The 26399-nt window shown below is 48.0% G+C and overlaps 1 protein-coding gene across 1 annotated transcript in view; it reads right to left on the reverse strand.

Annotated features, from left to right (window-relative positions):
- The window catches only part of MDGA1 (MAM domain containing glycosylphosphatidylinositol anchor 1), a 126950-nt gene extending 100846 nt beyond the window's left edge, over nucleotides 1-26104 (reverse strand). Inside the window, exon 1 of the mRNA XM_088524267.1 lies at nucleotides 25978-26104. Within this exon, the coding sequence (XP_088380393.1) occupies nucleotides 25978-26104 (127 nt within the window). The remainder of the gene's footprint in view (nucleotides 1-25977) is intronic.
- Nucleotides 26105-26399: the final 295 nt, after the last annotated feature.

Here is a 26399-nt window from a genome sequence, read left to right on the forward strand (position 1 = left end):
AAAGACAAAAAATGATACAAGTATTATTCTGCACATGTGTGTACAGATATGCACACACTTTGCATGAGTAAAGGGACAAACTGCAACAGTCAGAGGAGCTACAGAAGCGGTTTGAGTAACCACACGCATTACAGAATCCCACAGTCCTGCCAGGGATGACAAGTCTTCCTCCTAGCCTGATCCACAGCAACAGGGCTGAGGAAGCAGCTCCGCAGCTACTTTGATCTTCACATCAGGGAGCTTTCCCTGACACTCAGCCCAAATTGTCCCCTGCAGGCACAGAGTTTATGAAATAATATAAAACAGCACCCAAAAGCATCTGTCTTGTATTTTTTTTTTTTTCAAAATGACCTGAAATCCTAAGGAGATCTGAACTTACAGCAGGTATTACAATACCAGGCATGATTATCAAGAGTCTTGATTGGGCTTCATATGTGACCAGAGCAGGCAAGAGACTTGTCCTCTCAGCACAGGTGTCTGAGTAACAGTGGGAAGCACAAGAAAGGCAACAGACATTGAAGGAGTCGACATGAGTTTGAAGGGTAAGCAGCTAAACAACTACCTTTCCTACACGTAAAAGGCCCACATACTACTCATTTTTTCAGTCCCAAGAAACCACTTGCCTCTGGACTGCCTCCTTCAAGAATCAAAGGGAATATAGAGCCCATGGGGCTTCAGTCTTCATCCGTTTTCTTCTTTCTGCCCAGTGTATATGATCAACCCAAATGCCCCCTCTTCTTTCGTAGTCTTACGGGGTGGAGGGGGGAAGTTAGGGTGTTTTTTCTCTTGAAGATGCTCTGCTACTCTTTGCTACACAAGACTGATAAAGCTAAGAGATTGGCATCACCAGCTGCTCCGCAGAGAAGCGCAGCACAGAAAACTGGATGCATATATGCAGTGTGGAGCCATTAGGAAGACCTGTCTCAAACACCTCCACCTCCCCATATTGCAGCTGATAATTCCCTGTGTCATGTTTGCCACACTCCACTTCCACAGTCTTTATCTTGTCTCTTTTGCAGCCTGTTATTCCAACTGGCATTTGCACCACTGAAATACAAGCAGCGGCCCTTCCCCATCTGCACTCCTGTAGAGCATGAAAATCATCTAAGGCAGCTGGCACATGTTGCGGAACAAGGAAGAATTCAGCACCTTCTGCAACTTGCCTTTAGCAGAGTAGAGATGTCAGGCACCCTGGCTGTGAGAAATTACCTTATCTCACATTTCTAGAGCATTTGTCATACCAAAAGCATGTTAAAAGTACACAGGCTGGGGGAGAGGAGCGACTTCTATCAGCAGTAAAATGCAGCTTCCTCTGATGTGGAACACAGCTAGTTAACAGGGCACAGGAACATTACCTAATTCCTTAGGCTAGAAGGGGAAAAAGCAGTCTAAACCCACTCAATGTTTCCGAGGGAATTAGGGAAGCAGGATATAATTATCCAAGTTAGAATTTGGCTAGAACTCCTCGGGGGGCAAGGGTGGGAAACCACACACACTCACACAGAGCTTCTGGTCTTTAATGACCACAAATAGCAAGCAACTGAGTTTGCCATCCCCTTCCCGAGTGGCACAGGCCAGCATCTGCTCTCACTCACACTCACATGGCTCTTGCAGCAGCAGTCCTCAAGTAGAGGAAGGTGTATTGAATTTACACCAAGGTAACTGCCAACCACACTGCATCACAACGCTGAAGAAATGGTCATAAGGTAGAGCGGTATCTCACTAACACCACTCAAAGTGACCTCAGATTTGAGAATTTGCAGATTTTCAGTCCATGAATTTCACAATTTTTAGGAAATCCTCTAGTAAAGCCTATTTCAATAAAATAAATGCTAACATCCAACTACGAACAGACAACTGGTTTTCAGAATATTCTGTTTCTGTCAGCTTGGTCATCCAGCTGCTGTCCTGCACCTCTCCCAAAGGACTAGCTGCACAAATCACTCTTGCCTCCTTCTCAGCTCCACTCTAGATGCTGGCTAGACCCTTACATGGCCAAAACACCCAAACTGAGAAGAGACCAGGAGAACATGGCTTACTGAGGCAGTAAAAGCATTTCATGTCATTAGCCCTGGCATCCATTACTTTGATGTATATTCTGACATATATTATATAACATATATACTTCCCTGGTATATCACAAGCTGTGAGAAGCAGCCAAGCCAAGTCTGATTTGTTTTTAATGTCAGCCAGATCCCCAGCTCAAGTCTAAAGGATTATTAGGTGTCTGCAGCTCACAAAGTTGCTGCTCTAGCTATGGGGTAGCTTGTGACTAAAACTTTGCCCATAAAAAGTTGCCAACAATACCAGACTGGGCCCTTTACATCTTCCTCTTCGCTAGCACCTGTGAACAAGTAAAGACAAGGCTGGACCTACAGCACTTCCCTGTGTGACCAATTTGGAAGAGCTGAGGCACTTCTGTGACTCTCGCTGTCCTTCTGCTCCAGCCTTACCGCCAGAGAGGAAAACTCAAGTCTGACACTCAGGGCTGAGGCTTGGTAGTCACTGCCTTAAGATGTGACAGGCCAAATTGCACAGAGGAACCCAGAGAGCAAAGACTGCTCCTCCTGTTCTCCAGGGAGCATGAGGTTGCCCCACAGCAGCCACCATCAACCCTAACTGATGGCTTTGGCATGCATGAAGCAATCAGTAAAGCCATAGCCCCTGTCCTCCCTGCTGTTCCTCACCAAGTGCCCATCTCACCTGCCCTGACAGCCAGCCTTGCCTCACTGTAGCAGAGCAAGGACAGAACTAAGGACTCTGGACAGCACTGGGAATGATCTGATCCCACCGAAATTACTGCCTGTGCTTTGCTTCAGCAAGGTGCATCCTCACAGATAAGCTAGTGCAGGTGCTTACACTCACGGAAGGAGGGAGATATATTAAAGGTGACACCCACTGTTTAGTTCTGTGCTGGATGTGTGCTTGAGGGAGCCCTTTCTGAGACACAACGGGTGGGCAGAGAGGCCAACAGCATCTCTGCTATTTAATACCAGGCACATGGCTTTGACAACATTGCTGCCCTCTGCTGAAGTGGAAGATGGAGCAGTGAGACTGAAGCCAGCTTAGTGGGGCTGGCAAGATCTGACAGGAGGAATTCATTTAGGTATTTACAGTACTTAAAGTAATCCAGCAAACAAGACCCCCAAGCATACACAAAAAAAAGTCACGGCCTAAAACACTTAATAGCATGCACAGAAACCCGAATTATTGCAGATAGGCTCTGCTCTCCAACTTTTGTCACACTTCAGTTCCTGATGGTAAAGCAAAGCAGCAAGAAACACGGACATCTCTAGTTTACTCTTTCTGATCACAAATACTTGGAAACGGTATCGCACTGACCTTGGAGAAACGTCCAGAGGAAACCCACGATGGGTTTTCTGTCTCTAATACATATGGATCCAATTCCACCTTCCATTGCAAAATTGTAACTTTCACTGCAGTCGATGGGAATTACACCTATTTAATAGATGGCAGAATTGATTTTGTGATCTCATGTGTCTGGTCCTGCAAGATTTCCAGCCCACATAACTTTAGATAAAGATCTGGCAGACCCCAAGATAATGAAGTCTTTGAGATCCCACAAACACTCCCTTGTAGGGCAAACTGCAGAGGTGGTCAGAGCACTGCACCATCACCAGCTTTCGCTAAATTACATTGGGCCAGAAATATTGCAAATTCGGACATTTCTAGCCATGCTAGAGCCCAATGTCACAAGGACTGCTACCTAAGGGATATTTTTAATGCCAGCATTATTGCTCCTGGGCAAATGAGAAGGGAATGATGTGTACACAGGGCTACAATTCAAGCCTGAGTCTCACATCAGGCTTTTTGACTTTATTCTTGCTTGTCACAGTGGAAATGCAGGGATGTGTTTAAGGAGATCCTGTTACTAGAGAAAGAGTGAGAAACACAGCAGGAGCAGCTGTCACTCGCGGAGACACAGCTTTGAAACTTAGTCAGTGTCACGCTGAGGCCTGTGAAGTGCCTGACAGGAGCAACAAAAGGTCACATATCTATCTCACTAGAAAGTCTTGGCACCTTCATCTTAGCACCTCTGGGACATGGCAACACTCCAGCCTTCCCTCTGCTCTGCTCTTCTTCGTGCCCTGTTAACTGTGTTTTTGAGCACGAGTCAGGGGAAGGAGGACAACATTAGAGTCAGCAGGAGCCCGGCAGGAGGAAAGCTCACTGGAAAGGGCAGGACAAAGATCTGAGACACAAGGATGAACATCTACGCCCTTTCTCCCCAGACTCGACATCTTTGCTGCAGCCTCGGAAACCTCACATGTTTGGAAGGGCACGCGAGATGCCACCTCCCCTCCCAAGCAGCGGGGAGGAGAAGCGGGAGCGCCGCTGAGGAGATGGCGCAAGCCTCACCTCAGTGCCATCCCACAGCAAGGCCTGCTGCGAGCACGGGGCCGCCTTGCGCTCCTACAGATGAATTAAGAGCATTTGAGCAAGATCTCAGCATGTAATCCCCATTCTCCTCACAGGATGCAGCTTCTGCTCTCCCTCAGGAACACTCAGTGAACGTTGCTGCATTCAATTCAGCATCCCTTCTCCATTAGCAGTAACTCAATAGCAGAGGGCCCTACGGACCGGCGTGATGCACTGTTCTTGTTGCGCAGAGATTACATTGTTTAGTGGGCACACAGGCCACAAGCTGCATAATTTTGTTGGCTCCTAGCCATGACCATGGTGGCTCAATAGGACTGGGCGCAGAGGCAGCTCCCAAGGAGCAAGCTCTGCTGAGAGCCTGTTGCTCAGCTCCAGAGTGACAGGAGGGAGTGCAGAAAGAGGAGCTGTGACACCCCAAGAAACCCTGCTCCATACCCAGAGAAAGGCAGTCAGCAGGGAAATGGGAAACACAGATACATTATCTCTGTGCCACAGTGGGAAAAGCTGTGTTGGACACCTAACCATAAATCAAATGGCTGAGGTAAGCACTTGGACTGGGGATATGTGTTTCCCTGCTTCTCAGTTGAGCCTTATACAGGCCTTTCATCCACAAAGAGACTGTTCAGAAAAGGAGAGATGCTCATGCTGTCCTGCCAGGGTGGTCAGTAGCTGGGCAGATACAGGAACTAGCCACAGAGAGATTAAGGAACATGCCCAGGGTCCACAGGCAGCTGGGGTTTCAGCCCAGCAGTAAACTCCTCCCATTTCCCATAGCTGCAGCAGTCTCCAGCAATGCACAACAGTCTCCTTGGTGCTCATATGTGCAATTTACAGCCCAACAGCCAAGTTGCATGTCTATCGTGGGTACACATGGGGACACATGGGACACAAAGGGAATCACAGTACAGAAGACATCATCATCCTGAATGCCTTTTTCCATATAGTATCCAGGACATGTTAGCAGAGGCTGCCTGGTGTCTCCACTCTGCTCACACCAGCAGTAAAGGCTCATTGTAGTGGCTCGTGAGCCTAGAAAAGCAGACAGAATGCCCAGCAAAAGAGGTGCTAGAAAATGGATGCCTTTACTCTGCTTGTGAACAACCCAGTTCACTGAGAGGACAACAGACAGAAGTAACAAGCAAGCGGTAAAAGATGGAGACAGAAAGCCTTCTTTGTGCAACTAAAACAGATTATCTTAGTTGCCTCCTTGGCAGCCTTGTAGAATTTAGGCTGTAAAGCAGTGTCTTGAGACAGAAGCCAGCACTTCTGGAGCAGCACCAGTACCTGTCTGAAGTGCATGCACAACGTGCAAAAATTTGCAAAGGTGTAGAATCCTGCTCCTCTGCACAGCAAGCTGCACGCATGCCCTTGCCAGCCACCAGCTCAGCTGCAGCCCTTTCACTTCCAAACCAGCTGGACACAAGGAGAACATCGTCCTCCTGAAGCCTGCAGTGGGCCTTTCCCTTCCATCCGAACTGCGCAGGCCATGCTCTCACTGGGAAGGGCTGCAAGTTTGCATCGTGTGAAACAACCAGGCAAGGGAAGGGAGGAGACACAGCGAAGGGGCAGGACAGACACTGCTCAGCAGAGCAAATCCTCACTGCCAGTCTTGCATCTGGCATGGCCACAAAAACTAGCTGGGAAGGTTGTGCCCCCTGCAACTGCCAGCACTGCCCTCCCTCTATCCCAGTGATGGAGACTGCACAAGCCTAGAATTCATGACAGGAGAGGAACAAAGCCTCCCACTTCACTCCTTCAGCAACAGGTTTCTGGATACTAAGGGCAGTACCCACAGTATACAAGAGGAAATGACAAACTCCCACTTGTCACTTGAGCCAGAAGCCTTAAAGTGGAGGCTGATTCTCACGTGTTACCATTTAGCAGCCTCCCTTCACATGGTCCCTCCTTCCTTGTAAAACAAAGTACTCATGGGCTGTTTCACAGCCTGTCTCACCTGAATCAGTCTGCTCACTACAGAAACACATCCATGTGGGGGCAGAGCAGTTTAATGGTGCAGCAGCAGCCTGCACCAAACAACACTGGAGTAGAGTAGCAAACGTGGAAATATTACATATAAGCTCATACCAAACATTACATTATTTATGTAGCCATTAAAAAAAAAAGAAAAGAAAAAGGAACAATAAGTCCACAGTGCTTTTTTTTTTTTTTCCAGAAAACCCCAGGTAGCCAGCCACACCAGAGCAACTTCACGCTAAACATTCCCACCAGCACAACAAGCAAGATGGCGCTTCGCCATCCAGCCTGACCCAGCACTGCCCAAACGCTAGGAGATGCCCCCGCGCCCCATGCAGCTGAGGGCAGTCAGGGGCAACTCACAGTCCCCAGGCAGTGCCATCCTGTTTCGGGAAGACACCTGAACTTAGCTGCAAATAGCTTGTCCAGAGCACTGTGACAAGAAACGTCAGGTTCAGCTGCCTGGAAACACCACGCACAGCTTTTTCTTCCCCCCGTGCTCTCCTGCTGGGCCCGAGTGAGCCAGGAAAAGAAAGGGAGTTGTTTTGATGATGAAGGGTAGAAAAAATTGTTTGCAGTGAAGTAAGGTTACAGTAGAGGAAGAAACATCAGGCAGCAGCAGACCGGCCTGGGGCAAAAGGACTCTCTTGCTCCCCGAGGGAAAGGTCTTTTGTTCATAAAAAGAAAAGTGGCCAGAGAAGACAGGAAGGGACCCAGTATGAGAAGTTTCAGCCTAATGCATGAGAATTGTCTTGGCTTTCCTTGGATTACATTTCTCAAGCATCTTAACCCCGTTTCCAGGTCAGCTCTAGAACTGAATCTCATCTCTTCCACACAGGTGCAGACCCAGAGAACAAACGTGGACCCAAGAACTTCAGCTCTTTGCAATACACAGTGGCCAGTCAGCATTGGAAGGCCCTTGTTTGCCTGGGCTAGGGCTGTTCTGCCACTGTCTCTGCCCATACCTCCCTGGGAGAAGACAAGAATTTCCTGCCATTTACCCTTTCCTGGCTTGTGGAAAACAAGGATTTTTGCCACAACCAAAACAGATGACTGCAGTACAAACATCCCCGTGCTGACTCCAATTCATTCCTGCCCTGGACAGGGATTTGAGGCCCCAGGCCCAAACTGCACCCTGCTGTTACCATCATGGAGCACTGCCCAGGCCAGCAGAGCGAGCTGCCATCTTCTGGTTAGGAAGCGCCACCCCAAAGAGAGAGGAGATGCAGTCCCAGGCCACGCACACAGGCCTGCAAAGCGGAGACTGGGCACTGGGAGAGTGTCCGAGTCGCCGAGCGCCTCCGCTCCCAAGTCACTGTGAGCCTCGGCGGCGCGAGCAGGAACAGGCGGCACGCGGTGCTGAAGGGAACACCACGACGCAGGTCTGCGCAGACCCTGCATGGAAGCAGGTGCTGTTTTCTGCAGTCCTCAGCCAGGCAGAAGCCTGGTGCGATCTCTGGCAGAAATTGAGTGAATCAGTCTCACACTACAGCAGGGACACCGAGAGGGTACTGTTCCAGGGCCAGGCACAGGCACTATCACACATCCCACAGACACCGGGCTTCTCTAAATGTGTCATGCATTTTCCTGGTAGCCTTTTCCAAGACACTCTCCACAATATACTCCACAAAACTTAAAACAGCAGTTGCAGGAAACAGCTTACCTCCGATAGCCTGAGAATACTCTGCATCCCTTCCTACCCTTCCTTCCTGGGGGCCATCCACGACCCCTGACATCATCCCGCTACAGCTAGTTCCAGGTAGAGCAGCCCCGGCAGACTTCCTGCTAGCTGCTGCCCCAGCAATCTCCTGTCAAGGAGATATTAAGGCCAGACACAACTTCCCCCAGGGGATCAAGCCCACTGCTTGCTACCAGCTCAGCTCCATCTCCTCAGCACAACAGCTTGCTCTCTTGCTGCAGGACCCAATACTGCAGAAGGCAGCCAAAATGTTAAAGACAAAACAGAAAGAATTCTGTTCTTTTTTATGGCCAGTCTAATAAAATCACAGAGAATCACAGAATCACAGAATAGTTAAGGTTGGAAGGGACCTCTAGAGATCATCTAGTCCAACCTCCCTGCTCCAGCAGGGACACCTAGAGCACGTGACACAGGGTGGCATCCAGGCAGGTTTTGAAGATCTCCAGAGCAGGAGACTCCAGAGCAGGCAGACACTGGAATGAAAGGGCAATACATTTGCACCAGAGAGAAGGACCCACAATTTGACATCTTTCTCTGCTTCCTAAGGCATTCCTCTTTCCGCTAAAGCCCTGGAAATTCATCACGCTTAGGGCAGGAATGATTGCACCAATTAGCCAGCACGAAAGGCTTAAACTCCTGCTCCTGATGGGAGCCAATCAATGGTGCATATCAAGCAAGTGGCACCTTGGATTTTAATTGCCCCCCTCTAGCATGCTTTGCTGTGAAGCGCGGCACAGCACTCGCTCTGCCTGCTGTCCACAGGCAACACTATAAGCTGGAGGAACGAGGCTCTCCTTCCTCAGCACAAGGCTGGGAAGAAGCAGGGGACAGCTCCGCAGCAGCAGCCTGCACCAGCCGGCAGGGAGCCTGCACCTTAACGAGCCTCCTGCTACCTATAAAGCGGCAACAGCACAACCCACAGCCCTGACACCGTCAAATACCCTGCTAAATACTACAAAACACCACCGCCTCCTGCACACTCCCCTTACGCCGCCTACTTCGGGGACCTCCACTTGACTGCTTTAAAAACCTCATAAACTTTCACATTCTGTCTCAAAGCTGGAGTTACAGCTCTCCCAGGGATTCAGGCCAGTTCCCTGAAAGTTACGGCCAAGTCAGGAATAAATTTGTGGTTTAAAATTGAACAGACCTAAGATTTAAGATGCTTATTTATTTCTGCCATTCTATCTCCTCCCTCCCGCTGCGTAAGTGTTTCTACGACCACCACTAAATTAAAGCAAGTATAACAAGGCTGAGAAGAACACCAGTCAATTGTAAAGGCTGAAAATGGCATTAGAAGAATCAAGCCGTTACTCCCCTAACCTCACCATTTACTGTAATACAGTATATATTGCTGCCCTCTTTACACAGAGGGTTTTTCCACATTCAGGTAGCATACTTGGGCAAGTAATGGAAAACGTGCAGCTGGAGCAGGCTAAGTGGTATCACTAGTTAATATGGAAGCCCTATGTCTTCCTGAGGAGCAGGACCTTGGTCAGCTGTAATTTTAGAGGCCCCTACTAGTCCTTATGTATTCCAGGTGGATGTGCAAGATAACACTTGCTTATTTTGGCCTTCTCAGAGAGAAAGCACAAGCACCTATGTGCAAACAAGGACTTTCCAAGCTACCTCTCACCACCCCAACCACAGCTTTACAACTGCCTAATTTCCAAAGCATATGGGACCAAACCTAGAGGTCTCGAAAGCAGTATGGGGACCAGCAGGAAGCAGTTGGTATTAGGCCCGCTGGTAACTCCCCAACATGCATTGGAAACCCAAATGTGACCAACCTTGTCACTATTTCTGCTATCACTGAGGATCTTAGTAAGCACAAGAACAACTGCAAGGCTGGCTAAGACAGTTTCCTCATCCAGACTACTCTGACAGCAAGAATTCAACAGGCAGTCAACTGGAAGAAGAAAGAAGGGGAGCTCTACATCCCTACGACATCCCCTGTACACCTCCAAATAGAAGCCAGGATCTGAAGCTTGTCGTTATCAGGTGACTTCTGGTATCCAAGACCCAGCAGCTCCCGCACTGGGACACTCAGCTCGAAGGCAGCGCCACACTCGGCCTCGCCAGGGGAGGCGGTCAGGGTCGAAGAGCTTGTGAGCCCAGCCAGCCTCCTTCAAAGGAAGCTTCTTCCTCAGCTGGAACCGCTGCTGCACAGAAGACAGACGGGCAGCAGGCAGAGGCTGCCTTTGGCACTGCCCTCTATCCCAGCTCTTTAAAGAGTTGCAGGGAGGGAAGTGATTCAACTCGCTCCTTGCAGAACTTGCCCTTCAGGGCAGGCAGATTTAAGTGGCTTAAGTTGCAGGAAAAAAAAAATTCAAAAGACAGCTCCAGACTCCAGTACTGCTTCCAGGCTGGTACTTTATATCTCAGCACTAAAATTCAGTGAGATATAGGGGAGCCCGTGTGGGCACCCATGCACGTGCCCTAATGGCACAACAACAGCTCTTTAGGCGGGGTGGCCCTGCTCTCCTCGGGCCAGCTTTGACACAATGCTGCTGTGTTTCCTCCCCAGCAAAGGGCTCTCACACTCGCCTTGCACACAAGCCTTCCACGGGGCCAGATGCAGGGTGCCCAGCTCCAAGACAAGGCTTTTTTTTTTTTCAGCCAATTACTTGACTCCCACTTGACAAGCACCACCGTGCAAACATCCACAAAGGCCCTCCCCGCACACTGTGCAAATTGGAATACAAATCAGAGGAAAAAGCTTTCTTCTGTTTGAACAAATTGCTATAGATTCACCCCGTCTCAGGTCAGAGCCCCCGATGGGAAATATTTTCACTGGCTGACTGCTAATAGACTCTGGAGCAGCCACTGGATCAATACCTGAATAAGAAAATTAGCCAAAGCACACAATCTGATTTTGCCTCGTTTTGAATTACAGCAGGTTTGCGTTTATTTCACTCCCTCTTCCCTCCTCCTCTCTCTAGCACACTTCTCCATCCTTACTCCCTGGTTACCTATCTATCAAATCTGTAGTCAGGTTTGTGGGAATATAATAAAGTACGTGGAGAAAGACATAACACCCTTTGAAAAATGTTTATATGCATTAATATTTCCTAGTGAAACTGCAGTGCTGCCACTCCCTTGGAAGGGTCAGTTCAGAAACAGTAGTGAGATTTTCACACGGACACATGCATACATGTACACACACACAGCTTACAAAGAAAGAACAAAACAAAAAACAACAACAAAAAAAATAAAACCACAAAACAAGCCAAAAGTCATACGCAAGTACCTGCATAGCAGGAGTGAGGACAGGCTGAACGCTCCCCCTGAGAAAACTCAAGGGGTCACAATGAGAAGGTTTCTATGCTGTGAATAAGAGTGGCAGCCCCTCTAGTCACACTGATAGCAATGGAGATGTGCAACTACATTTGGGCTAGATTTCAGATACAGAGTGCAAGACACAAACCAGAAGTCATCCATCCTTTAAAAGACTTCACCAGTAAAGAAACAAGCAAAGTTGATGACTTACGGAGTACTTCCGTGATGTTTTTTTGGAAAATGAACACAGGGACCTTCCCATTTTCCCACCCCCTTCTTGCTAGTTACGGCCATATGCCATTTTAGTCTAGAACTGACCCTATAAGAGGAGCAGAGAGAAAAAGCACAGAGACATGAAGCACGTTTAAAGGAAAAAAAAAAATGCTACCAAACCAACTGTTCAGATAGGGCATGTTGCCCAGAGGATATTTAGTGGGAGTAAATATCCTCTCTCTACTTCCTATCCCAGCATCCCACTCTGACACCTACACTTGTGTTGAATAAAGAGAGAAAGACTCAGTCTTCATCCTCCTTCTCCAATAATACTTCATGCTGTGAAGCAAAACCACCAACTGGGTGCATATGGAGAACTCAAAATGCAAAGAAAGCCCAGAGCATCTAACGTGAGCCTAAGTCCCCCTGGTACATTAGCACACTGCAAGTGGCTGAAAGCTAAGCAGTCTAAGCAGGACCTAACGTTGCCTTTACAAAGCCTCCCTGAGAAAGCATATATCCTTCTTCTGACAAGACGTGGCCCTGTAACTCAGGTGCACATTGTGGAGCATCTACTGCACACTCCTTGACTTCTAGTCAAGCAAACTGCACCCAGCTATCCCAAGAGAGAACCTGCAAAATACATGTGTGTGTGTGCACATACATGTGCATGCACAGGATTTTACTCCCTGTAGTATGTTATCAATGGGTTTACTCTCAGGTGCACCATCTCTGATTTTTTTTTAATCTTTATGTCATGCTCATATAAAAATACTAAGTAAAGCCATTACGAGAGATTATGCAGCATATAATGGAAGAGACATGGACTTATCTTCAATTTCTCCACTTGTCTTTGCTGCAGGCCAAGACAGCAGTGTGCTAATTACAGTAGTGTTAACCACAGAACTTTAAAGAGGAAGAGGATAAGCCATAAAGCAATCATTTCTTAAACACCTCATAGCCAGAACCATCTCGCTGGAGCAAACAAGGAAGGACATCCCTTCAGAAGGCAAGAACTGAGATCCTAGACCACATTCAGTGAAGGTCCAGCAAGATGGTCTGCATTTTAACGCTCGTTACTCGTGACTTCCTTGAGAATAGCAAAACACTGACCCAACAGCAATACACATTATGAACAGGCTTGAGCAATAGGAGGGGATTCTTGCTCCCTCTGTCAGGGGAAGTTGGGCGTCTGGAAGCTGCTCTGTCCTGGAACATGCAGAAGTCGAGTCTGGGCTGTGTTTAAGCACATGGACTACTTGCCAGTTGACATAATCTGGCTGGTTCCCAAAATAGGAAAGGTAGCACTCCAGGAGACCTCAAGAACTACTCAGGAATGAACATACCTATAGCCAGTGATTCTTCTAGAGGGTGACATGAAGATGGAGAAATAATTTGGAAATAGTTCTCCCCAAGAAAGGGGATAAAAGAAGAAAGGCAGCAGAGAGATCAAGAATGCCTGTGACTGATTCTTCAATATTCTCTGGTTCCCCCTGGGTAGAGCTGATGAATATGTACTGTAACCATAGCCTTGGCTAACTAGAGCTTGCTGCAAGCATGGCTTTATCAGAACAGGTATGTGCAGTATCAAATTGCCCAGGAAACGCAAGAGGTTTAAGGATATAACAGGACAAGTACATACTACATCGCACCTACGAAAGACCAGGACATTCTGCACCAGCCTTCCACTACCCAGCACAAGCACCCATCTACTTGAAGCACATTTCTTTCATTTATTCAGACAGGAGTTGGGAGCAACAATATTGCACGGGAAGGCAGCACAGCCACCTAGGCCAACAGCGTTTCCGTGACCATAGTGCCCACCAACATCAGGGAACCCGTGGAAGGGCTGAGAGGCAGATTCAAGACGCACATTAAGGGTAAGTGTGCTCAAGAGAATATGAATGGAATAGGAAGAAAGGCCAGTTCCTCAACCACTATTTTGAGGCAGTTATGGATATTGTGCACAAAATTCTGTGTGTGAATCTACACACCTGTTTGGCTAAAGGCAGAGGGTGAGAACAGCAAGATGTCAATAAACAGAAAGGAAAGCAAAGTGAGGGAGCAGTGGAAATCTAAAAAGCTACTGAAAAGGAAAACACACAACAGCTTTAAATAAGTTCACTCTCTGAAGCATGTGCTAAAAATGAAGTGGTTAAACCATTTACTGCAGTCCAGCAGAGCAAACTCTGCTGGAGTTTGCTTCACAAAGAGCCAGCCCTAGAGTATCGAAGCCAGCACAGCTAGCCATAAAACCAGGAGGTGGAAAATTGTTGCCCAAGGCATTACCTGAGGGAACATCCCTTGCTGTCTAGCGAAGCTCCCCACTCGCTTCCATGTGCTGCCAATCTGTAACTAACCCATTAGAAGTCAATCATTAAGAATAAAAGCAAAAAGATCAAATTATGAGTATTAACTAAGCTTGCTGGGCCACCCTTCCTTCAGCAGGAGCTGAAGATACTCCACAGTTCTCCAAAACTGCTCAAAAGCTTTGTGGAAGGGGCTCACGTAAATACCCTTCACCAGCACCACTCCTGCTACTTTTATTCCAAGAGCAAAACAGGCTTCCATCTGCTGCTTGCTTTGGAGCTGCACTCAGTGCAGAGGGATCACTGGCATAGTAATAACTGAGGCCACTTGACTTTGCTCATCTCCAAAGCTGAGTGAGATCACGGACATTTGTTCTACTTATATCCCTTGCTTCTAGCTCTGTCATTTAAAACCACCAGTAAACTTGGGAAAGAAACATAGAAATCTTTTTCTCTTGCCTGTGCCATCTAAGTGCACTGTAATAAAGCAGTGAAAAGGAAAAATTCCCGCTACCCCAGTACAGCAATCCTGCAAGAAAGTGGGGGCTGGAAAATACAACTCCTGCCCACTACCTCCAATTCACCTCTGGAAAAGGATACATAAGGACTATCAGGTACCAGAAAAAACAGCTGAAGACTTTTTTTTGCGTGCAGCACGATGGATCATAGAGCTGAGAAGAACAGTTTTGTAATACATTCAGGGCTTAAGCTTCTAAAACATTGCTACTCAGTTTGCCTCAAGAGGGGACTTTTCTCTAGCTAATTAAAGGTGGTCAGGAAGAAAAAAGGAAAAAAAAAAAGGTCTATCTGAAAGTCTTGGCTCAAAAATTAATAGAGACTGGAAAAACAAATGCAGATGATAAATATTAAAGAAAAAAAAAATACATATTTCTTTGGAGTCTTAAAAAAACACAACACACCATACCATAGCCAGGATAGTCACACCCAGTAGTTCCTCTAATTTCCCCCTCCCCTCCAAATTCTGCTTTCCCAGAGGATCTGACAAATCGCTGGGATCCCTCCTGGCCAAACAGCATGGGAGGCTGGAGCCAGAGCCCGAGCGGCAGTTTTGCCGTGGATTCGCAGGCTTCATGCCGCGAGCTGCATCGCTTCCTTCGGGGATAACGAGAAAAATGTTATTGTCTATATCAGCAAGGCGGGCAGATGTGACAACACACACGCAAGAAATAAGACCGTATCAACAAAAATCCAATCAGCCAAATGCACCTTGAAAACTAATTACAGTGACTTTAATTGATTCAGGAGGAAAAAAAAAAAAAAAAAAAAGGAAAAGGGAGACAAGGAAAACCAGAAGAGTTAGTACAAGCAAGTCCCTTAATTACAAGCTATCATCACATAGCTACACTGTTCAGAGATTTGGGCTCCAGGCTCAGGCTGCTTCCCAGCAGACAACGTCAGATGGTCCACGAGGAGCTTTTCAGATCCTTTAAAAGTCTATATGAACGTCTATGCAACAGCAGCACTGCGCGCTCCTGATTCCTGCGACCGGGAGGCAAAGACCAGCCCCTTTCCTGTGACCCCGGAGTTACAGCCATCGTCCCGCGGGATTTCTGTAATCCTGTTTGGGCAAGACTTTGCCCGTCAGGCTCGGCTGTTTTCACTTGCTCGTCCAATCCCTCATTTTCAACAGCAACAATGTCATGGGTATTACCATGAGGCCAATGAAAGAGAGAAATATTCTCACTCCAAGAATTTACACAGCATCAACATCATCAGTTTATTCTCTCCCTTCCTCCACGCCCCCCTCCTTTTTTTTTTTTTTTTAAATCTAGCAATAGCTAAACATATTTCTTTCATTTCCCTACCTCTCCAAGTGTGTCGCAGATCTAGGTACTTTTTAGCACCCTCCCTTGTTTCCTTCTTCTGCAAAGCTTTTATTTTGGCATAACAAACAAACAAACCCTTCATACTTCTCCATTATCCTTACTTATTTTTCTACATTTGTTTTGAGACAACCAAATGCAATTCTTAAACTAAAACCTGTTTATTATTTATGAGCCCTGCTGGAGTTTTCTTGCGTACTGTTCTTTAATGCTGCCCTATGCAATAAAGTTTGCGATCCCACCTTGCAGGACGTTCTCCTCATTTCTCTTTACCACTCTTTTCAGTGTCTGTACAAAATGCCCTGCTGGCCCCTCCAAAGCTGAGTGATAAACAGCTCATCTAGTGTGTTTTACTGAATACCTCTTATCTAAAATGGTATCTTTAAGCAAGCCATATGCTGCAAACACACTTTGAAATGTCTCCATAACAATCAGAGAAGCAGAAGTGTTTGCCAAGCAGCACACACACCACTGCTGGCCACTTGGACCAACCATCGGCCACAAGGAGATGCACGTGCTTGTGTCGAGCGGCAATAAACAGCCTGTCATCTCTGCCAAGGCTCTGCAACTGCCACAGAGCGGTCCCTAGCTTCAGTAACTGCCCTTGACTTTGGGCAATTTCTCCTTTTACATCATGTTTCAAGTGTGATTACCAAACATGAACGCGTAGCAAACTGCTCCTTTCAATTTGTTGTGGTGATACTCATGCATTTCACTCGGCATCCCAACATGGAAGATTTATGATATTAATCACGCACATCATAGTAAGCAATCATTCTACACTATCAATTTCATTTTTCTACAGGAATAAGGATGAAAATCCTCATCCAATGCATCATTTGGCCAACCAGACAGCAAACTGTTATTGTGCCATTTTAATGAAAGCAGGAGCTTAGTTTCTATGGGTGACATCTTCAGACACAGCTACATGGTTCAGGAGCCTCACTATTCCATTTTGAGAAAACAATTTAGAAACTTAATCACAGTTAAACGCAGAGTTTGTCTACGCAGGGAGTTATTCAAGAATAGCTTTTCCATTAAAAAATATCAAAATTAAAGACTATTTCACTTTCAGAGCCTGATGTCTAGAGGCTTATTTTTATTTTTCCACAACGCCGAGCTGCATTTAGCCAACTTGGATTCCCACACTGCTAGCTCCTTTAGCTTGACAGACACTGCAGAGCAAGAACAGCTCTGTCATTTGCCTCAAATTGGGTTAGCAGTCATCAGGCTGTGCTGGCCAAGCTGCTGCACAGCCAAGCTTCACACTGTACCCCACAGCAAGGCAGCTAGCTGGGTTTAGGGGATCACTGCCCGCGTGCACAGCCCGAAGCTGAGTCTATGTTTGCACCACAATCCAAGAGCGAGAATGAAGCTGGTGCAGGACCCTCAACTTAGCTATGAGCTAGCTCCTAGGTGACCTTGAGGCTCATGAAAAGGTACAAAACCCTCTCAGGGTGTTGCCTAAACAGTTGGATCGTGGACTAGGCTGAGCTTTGTGCTGCCACAGCTCCATTGTGAGCAGTAACTGAAACAACTAACCTAAAGCTAGCTCAAGAGCGCACCCACAAGTTACTTGCCTAATTTCAGGCACAGCGTTCATGCACCTTGTTTCCAAGAACACTCCCCTACTCACGCTCACTGCATAAGAATATAGGATCTTTCCCATGCTACTTCCAAGTATCTCTCTTCTCTAGAGGGCCACCATGAACAACACTTTTTTTTCCAGTATACCTTAAAATGGGAATCTTCGCAAGTGCAACTCATGCCATTGCCCACTTCTGGTTCCCTATTTCCACCAGAGACAAGAAGGCCATCCTATTCAGAATTTTTTTGATCACGTATCAAGATAATCCTCTTTTCAAATACACACTCGTGAATTTCAATTGCTCTAAATATAAAAGAAAAATGTCTTAAAAATATCACTGACAAAATCTTTTCAGTCTTTGTTAGTGTTTGGAAAATAAACATTACAGATTTCTTCCTATCTTTATACTTGTAAGAAAAACAGAATACAGGCTTAGCGCATACTTAAAATAACTAGCGTTCGAATATTCAGAGTTTCTTGCTTCCTCAAAAGCTGTGCTTTGTGCTGGCATCTAGTCCCATTTTAACACCACAGCTCCAGTCACATTACCAAAACTGTCCCCAGTGCAAAAATCTGTGATATGGTCCCCTGCTCCCTCCGCCCCCCAACACAAAATCTCTGCTTCTTCCCAGCAAACAGATATTTTTTGGTCCTTCTCTCAGGAGTCATTTAATTCTTTTCATTCATGAAATCAGCTTTGCATAGTAAAAGTCTCCTTGATGCTTTGATGCGGAGCAAGATAATTTAAATAATTGCTGAAAGAGCCAACAGGTTTCAGAACTACCCCTATACACAGCTCACAGAACAATTTTTCTAGCCACCTGCACACTCGGGCAGAGAAGACCCATATACCCATGTTTGAACAATTTCTCTTTCTTCTTTCTTTCCCCTCTGTGCTGCACAGTAAAGCCCAGCTTCTGGAACTCCTCCAGAAGGCCCTCTGAAGTAAATCCTCATCTGTGAGCAAAGAGGAACGAACGTCATACTGAGAGGGGAAAAAAGTTTTATTTTGCATTGAAAGTTTAATTCTGAGATATCTGGATACAAACATGTTCCCGGTGGCCTGTTCCTCATTCCCAAGGACGTATGCCTGTCAACCACAGGGGTCACAGGTAATACCAGCTGCATTTTTAGGCACCCTTTTCTCTCTGGAAAACTTTGCGGATGTTCAACTCTCCATTTTGCCATGGACAAACACTAAAACTTGGCCTTATTCCCCCACATGCAGACTGAAACCACTGTAAACAATGGGCACATTGTACAGGTGAAGGCTCATAGAGCACTCAGGTTTTGCAGTGATGTGAAAGCGCTCAAACATGACAGTGATGAGAAACACACACCCCCGAGAAACATACACCCCCAAGAAACACTGCCCGTGTTCCCTGAGAGGATTTGGAGGGTCTAACAATTGCTGCAGAAATGCTCCGGAGCAGTTAGGTTTTCCTAACGCCCTAGAAGAATTCACTTGACTGGTAGAGGAGTTGAGTCTCCTGTCCCCAGATGCCTCCAGCTTAAGTCACATTAGTTTTAGCTCTCAATTTCTCACATCCCCACTGTTTGGAGGGATGCTCAAAGTCCGAATAATGCATTCATTGAGTTTGGCAAGAGACAATCAGGCTTCACCCTGAATTTCTACAGATGCCTTTTTCCACAAGTCAAGGCACAGAACAAGCATCACACGGTGAAACGGCATTTGTAGACAAAAGCTATTTTGCCATGTTTCTCAAGCATCTGTCTAAAGAACATCTTTTGGGTTTTTTCCCCCTATTTATTTCATCACCGAGACACACGGGATGTGAAAGACTCCAATCCACATTTATCTTAAAACAATTTATGCCATTTATTGAAGGACCATTTCCTTTTGAAAGAGCAAGCAACAACGACAAGCCGCTATTCTTGTATTAAATGTTCACCTGCAGACATCCAAAAATCTTTTTTCACAGCTTGACTTTAGCTTTCCATCTTATGCCAGTCCTCCTTTATGCAAGATTTGCTAATTTTCCCTCAGAAATTGCAGGCCTCGGAGCACCTTTGTCAGCCGCCGTCCTCACTCTGCCATCAGGCCCGTTAGCGCCCACGCCGCAGAAGCGCCTACAAACCAGTTCTCCCACACTACAGTTCACCGCGGAGACAAACCACGAGCCACACGGATTTTCTTGTTACTCCAAGATCTGCCTTATGCGAGGTAAAACGCCAGGGCAGCAGCCAACAGCACTTCCATGACCAGTTTGCAGCACGAGGGGAAGGAGCACCAGGAAAGCGAGAAAGCGGCAGATTGGTAGAGGCTGCTCAAAAGGCTGCTCGCTTCTCCCCTCACTACCCTCCGAGTAACCCCCGCTACGCGGCAGCACCACGGAGGTCCCTGGCAGGCTGCCTTTCCTTGCTGGCACCCCCTGGAACGTGTCACTGTGTCTGCTCTGCCTTTCACGGCCAGCACCATGCTAGGAGCACACGCGGCGCGGGAGCGCACCGCTGTCCTCGGAGGAGCTTAGGCTTTGCTAGAACACAAAGCCCTCTGCACACCTGGGGAATCTCTGCTGGAATAACCAGGCTGCATAGCCTAGAAAAACAAGCAGAACATTCAAAGAAATAAGCTTGTCTATTCAGCCCTCTCCCATTCCCTGTTCAGCTTCAGGCATCTCCCTTCACCACCCTCAGTCTGCGGTATTTAGGTGTTGAAACACAAGGCGGCAGCGGTCAGGAGCTGACTGGGATGCTGTGGGGATCCCTCTTCCCTTTCAGATTCCTTTAACATACTTCTTAACAAAAAAAAAGGACAGAAAAACACCACCACACACACAAACATGAACCACCAAGTCTGTGATTGAGCTACTTATCCAGAGATTAGGAGACCCATACTCACTTCATTATAAGATCTGCATGGAAAACATGATGCTCCTGGACAGAAACAGCAGCACTTTCTCTACTCCATGGGAGTATTAAGAAAGCAGAAAAGGAAACATATAGGACCCTAAGCTGCTCAGATACTATGCCACAGAGGTTCACACCTCAAAACAAAACAGAGAGGCACGCTTGGAGAAAAAAGCAAGCAACTAACGCTGCAAAAGATGGAAGTGACAGCTCAGCCTCAGGTGTTCTTCTTGCTAACTCTGTCAGGACCCAAACTCAACTTGAAGGTGTTAGGAAGCCCTCTGGGTGGAGCTTCCAAAGTGCCCCACGGTGGCAACAGGGAAGAAGAACTGCTCCAGGGCGGCATCCTGTACGTGGCCGTCACCCTACACGTCCAAGCAGGGGCAGCGAGTGGGACTCCAAGGAAACCCTGCTGAAATCACCGCCACCTCCTCCACAAGGATCGCATGGGAGCGACCAGGGTCATCATTTCCACTGCTCCACAGCAGGGTGAAGGACGGGTCCCCGTGCACCCCACCGCAGGGACAGCCTCCCTCAGCACCGCTACCCCAGGGCAGAAGCCAAGAAAGCATCGGAGAACCGAGGTCTCGGCTCCACTAAATGCTCATTCCCGAACACAAAAAGGTCTCTGCCTCCAAACAAGCGCCGTCCTAGCCAACCTGCTGGTAAAAGCTATTCTCCAGCTCGACTTTCACTGAGCCAAGATAGCTGCTGCTGGGATTTCCCTTCCCTACTCAAGTTATCCTTTTTTTTTTTTTTTTTCCTATTTTTTCATTCCTTTTTTCCTTAATGCAGTGCTTTTGATTGTCAGCTTCATGGGATATCGCACATTTAATTTCTTCCTTTAAACACTAAGCAAATGCTGGGCTATAAAAATAAACCTTTGTTCTCCCTCCATAAGGGACAGACGAAAGCTTTGCTCTTTTCAAAGCAAAGTGCCTTGGATCCTAACAGAGCAGCGATCTCACCAGCTAAACACGGGCACGGAGACGAGGAACGCGCAGGTCCCCCCCGGCCGCGCGTCGCTCCTCGGGGATCCGGCGTGTTCTTCTGCGTGGCAGCGTGCGCGTCCTCCCTCCTTCCTCCCGCAGCCGCCCAAGGGGTTTTGCATCTCCAAATTAAAGCGGGTGCAGAAGGGGACTGGCCCCAGGGGACTGGATCTGGGCACCTGGGGTGCTTGAGGACCACGCACGGTCTCAAAGTTTTCTTAATAGTTTCCATCTACCTTCAGACCTTGCCGGCCAAGCGCATCCTAGGGCCTCCCCCCATAACACATGACCAGAGGCACTCACTGCATTTCGGAGAGCGACATTTCTGCTGTTTTGTCCAGCAGGAGCCTCAGGCGCAGAGCGTGGCCCCCTCTGGCGACACAACACAGCAGCGCCCGCCCCAAAACGCCACCACTCGCCCTCTCCGAGCTGCCCCACTCTGCCGCTCTGTGACCTGGCAAAAGAAACAAACCCTTTGCAGGAAGGGCTCACAACATCTCCACGAGCACGGTAAGAAATATCCGCACAAGCAGGCTGCCCCTGGTAGAAAAGCATCGTTCCCTGTTGCTTTTGCCCACACATTGACACTGGCCAGAACACCTTTTTCTTCCCCCCAGCCCAGTTCTGCTCCCTCCTTGCCCTAAGGAGCCAGAGTGCTGCAAGCAATGCACTTATGCACAGACCATTTGTTACTTAAAATTAATAATAAAAAAACAGCAGCACAGCATTCCTTATTGCCAACGCTTAATTGCTGTCTCACTAGTGGACCTACATGGCCACTTTCTGCTGCACCTTCTGCTTCTTGGGAGTCACAGCGGCTCCCTCTCCTACCTCTTCAAATCATCTGACCTGCCCCCCTCCCTCCCCCCCCCCCCAAAAAAAAATCCAATGCAATCCTGACACGGTGATAATTTTATAAGCTATGCTGCTCTTGTCAAATTATTCAACATCTGTCTTCATGTTCCCACAAAAATTAGCATAGGATAGTGGTTTCTGATGACACCTATGGTGAAATATTTTGACTTCTACCAGTAAGTTGCAAACAAGCTGTCAGGAGGATAATGTCACTTTTCTAGTACTGCATATTAAAGTCAGCTGAGGGCTCACCTTGCGCGTGGAGCTGCCGAGCTAACACAGAGGTTCTGGTGACACACAAGGCTGCATGTGACACACTCTGGGTGTGTGGGAAGCAAACAAGGCATGCTGGAAGCAAGTCCACATGGACAGACTTAATACCCTGACATTAAACGGCTGCTCAAGCACACAAGTCTTGGGCCAAGCCAGCCCTTAGACAAAACTATTTCTGTAGTCCTCAAGCTACAAAACCCTGCGCATTCCCATGATGGAAAGGCAATAGCCTAAGAGGTGACCGATTTAAGACCTGGACAACAAGGAGGAAGCACAAAGGGAAGGATGCACATACATACACACACATGTATTTAAGGCGTGAAGGACCACTGTGCTCCTATATCCCAGTTTCCTAACTTAACCATCCAAAAAACAACTCACAGGAGCCAGCTTCACTGCTACTTTAGTCAACAATCTGCTCGCCCGTCTCAAAGGCCATAGGATTAGGCACCCAGAGCACAGGTACAAGAGCAGCAAGACAGCAAGAGCTGTCCATGCTCCTGCCCTGGCTGGCAAAACAGCTATTTGGAGGCAGAGGAGAGGGACTGCTCCAAGACACCAAGCTCAAGGTTGAGATGTGCATTTGCACCCCCAGAACCAGACAGTGAAGAGCTGCACACACAGGTTGCAAGAGGGCACGAGGCATCCTGCTTGGATGATGCCACATTGGAAACTCTGGGAACAAAGCTTGTACTTTATAGGTAAAAGGAGCAGGAAACAATTCATGCTATGTGTGCATGAAATGTAAGTGCCAGTGTTTAGAGCCTAACCCCAGGATATGTTTTACCATGACATTCCCCCAGTGCAGATGCAAGAAAGCATTCTCCCCCTAGTTTTTTTGGCTGCCTGCAGTGGTATGTCACAGCTGATTCACTGTTTTGGCTTCTCTTTAAAGAACAAGCTTCACTGGGTCATTTATTCCCAACCTCAGAGGCCAGAGCAGGGCTGTTCAGTACTACAAGTGCTTCACCCTCACCAGTTTTAAGTGTCTTAAATCACGTGGTCCATTCAATACTGCCTCAAAATCACACTGTCACACAGTTTCCCTGTTGTCCAGCCCGAACCTTCCTTTTCTTCCCCTCGCGCCGCATCCCATACTATGGTGACCATTCCTAGAGGGCTTCCCAGCCGCCTTTTCCCGCAGGTGAACTATGGGAGACAGGGAACACAACACCCCACTCTTTTAGGCAACCTGAAAGGCTGCTGCCCGCCAGCTGGGCAGTGCTAGGTGCAAGACACCCCAGAAATGTTTATTAATGCTTGTTTAATGCTATGGCATGGAGCAAGCAAAGCAGCAGCTCTGCGCGTGCTCTGAACCGGAGCTACTCAAGTCCACAAGGCTGACAAGGAAGCAAGGGACATGCTCTTCCCTTTGGCAACCCTTCCCTAAGCTCCCCTCCCATCTAATTTACTGCCTTTCAGCACAGATAGCGAAGCCTGAAAGGGCAAGTCTCCTTTCCCCTTACCTCCCCTCTCCCGGCCACCTGAAGTCTGGCTCTGTTACCTAGTTAGCAATTGCATTTCTTTTAAATACATTACCACTCGCCCCTCACCTTGACCAGGGCATCGAGGTTCTGGGGTTTGTAAAGCACACGGTTTGGGGAGAGAGGCACCACGAAAGGAGAACACAGAAGCCAATTGAACTGACTGTCAAAAGGCCACGTTCATCTGTCCAGCCTTGCCTTATTTCTGCAAACGAGGTTGAACGGATGGGATCAGCTAATGAGAAGCGGGTTTCAGACCCTCTTCAGTCAACTACAACAAATGCCAATTTATATAATAAGCTCTCCAGGTAACAACCTAAAAGTACCTTGACTCCTAATTAAATTGCACCTCCATCGCGAATGCTCCTTTCACAACAACCACCTTACACACATTTTATTTATATCATTCATCTCAATAAACCTCTCCAACAACTCTGCTCTCTAGACTGGTCTTTTGTGTGCATCCATGTGGGTGTATTATTTAAAGGGTACATCACATGGATGCTTTATCTAGTTTAATCTGATTTAATCTCAGCAGATTTACCAGAGTAAAATATATTTATAGACTCAAATAGATGCCTCTCCCCACTTCCATCACGAAGAATACATATTCAAAAACAAAAACAGGCACCTGAAACATGATACAAGTTCCCAAATCTCTACATTAAGTGCCACAAACGTTCACAATGGGGAATACTCCCAGTATATGCATCCTGAAGCCATGGCTTGAGACTAACATTTGGGAGAAGTGGAAACAGAGGGGCAGCAGAACTGGTGGCTAATCCTGCTTTGGTTATCCTTGCAAATAAAACAGTTTAATTCCAGCTTTGCATGAACCATCAATAACAGCAATTTCACCTCCAAACAGTGCTGCCTGCACAGAGCATGAAATCAGTAAAGGGTAGTAGGCTGAAGGCAAAATTGGGAAATACAGTGCAAAAACTCTTAATCACCATAAAAGTTTGTGGTGCGCTGATTCCACAGCAGCTGTGTATTAAAACTCCTGACGGTTTCAACAGATAGTTTGAAGAGGTAGGGGAGGAGAGAGGTGGGAAGAGGCAGGATTTCTCCTTTGTTTGTGCAGTGGGAGCGAGGGAACAGGCAGAAGCTGTTGTACCATCCTGGCTTACAAGGATGCCTTCATCCTAGCGCACGTCTATCTAGCTCTGCTTTCTTTTGTGTGCAGCCTCTCCAACTCCTCTCCGGGAGGAAAGCACAAAATAAAACATCACAAAATTATTCTGTAGATCTAATTTAGCAGCAGCTCTATCAAACGAGAGCTCACTGAAGCGGAGAAAAAAGAAAAATACAACAAGCGACCTTCATTTCAGCAAAAGCAGTTTTCAGCCCTGTCCCTCCTGCCTTGCTGCTGAGGGAGGAGGCTTTTCCGCCGCAAGGGACAGGTACACGGTGGCAAGAGCCTTAAAAGAAAATCATAAAAGTTTTGCTCCAAGGGGATTACCTGTTCTAATGGATTGAGTAACCCGCCCTCAGTAAGTTTGTGCCACTTAACTGCTGCCTGTCTCTCTGACCCTAGGAGGACTTTCCTGAAATTCTCCTCTGGACACTCAAACAGGGGGAGTATACTAGGAGGAGAAAAATAAATAAACGAATAAGATAAAACCACAAAACACTGTTTAGGCGGGAAGAAATGAAAAGAACGCCACAAAACACTATTTAAAACGGTTATTTTGCAAAACGCGCTAAACGCAATTTCACAGCCCAGCCCCCGGAGGAAGGAGGGACCGTTTGCACCACAGAAACGCACCACGAGGCAGAGGGGCCCGCGAGGAGCCCCCCGGGCCGCGCAGGGGCCGGGCTCCCCGGGCTCCCTCGGGCTGGTCGCGTTAGCCCTTCCTTGCAGCAGGACTTCACCGCAGCGCACAGCCGAGTGGCGAGCCAAGATAAAGCCGGCTGGTCGTGCGAGGCGAGTCCCGGGGCTTGCTTGCGTTTGTTCCACACACACTCCCCGCCCGGGGTGTTGCAAACGCGCATCTCGTAAAGCGAGAATTAAGAGAGGGCTGCCAAGGGGGACTGCAAGTAGATGCCCCCTCCCTGCCCTCGGGCTGCCACAACGATAACGAGTGAACGATGAACGACACCAGCAGCAGCAGCGGGCGCCGCTGCCCGTCTCCTGCGGGCGCTTTTTTAACTTCGCTGCCGCCCCCCGCGCTCTCGCCGCCCCGCCCGGCTCTTACCGTAGACCCCCTGCGCCCTGCTGGACGCGGGGAGCAGGGACAGCAGCAACAGACAGATCCTCTCCATCGTCAAGGCAGAGCCCTCATCGCCGGCGAAGAGGAGCAGCCGGGAGAGCGCGGGCAGCATCAGGCGGGCGAGCGGGGGGCAGCCGAGCAGCTCCCGAAGCGCCGCCCCATGCGCCCCGCAGGCGCCTCCTTGAGACCCCGCCAGCCGCGGGGCCGGGCGGGGAGCGGGGTTAAAAACGCAATAAAATAAAACAAAGCAAAGAGGGAGGCAGTGAGGGTCCGCAGCTCCTTGGGGGATGCCCAGGGAAACAGGCAGCGCGGGGCGACGAGCCGGGCAGGGAGCGCGGGAGGGACCGGGGGCCCCTCTTACACCGCGGGAGGGACCGGGGGCCCCTCTTACACCGCGGGAGGCGGCG

Source organism: Tinamus guttatus, unplaced genomic scaffold, assembly GCF_059628265.1.
Source record: "Tinamus guttatus ecotype Peru unplaced genomic scaffold, ASM5962826v1 Tinamus_guttatus_pri_ptg000208l, whole genome shotgun sequence".
In the NCBI taxonomy this organism is placed as follows: domain Eukaryota; kingdom Metazoa; phylum Chordata; class Aves; order Tinamiformes; family Tinamidae; genus Tinamus; species Tinamus guttatus.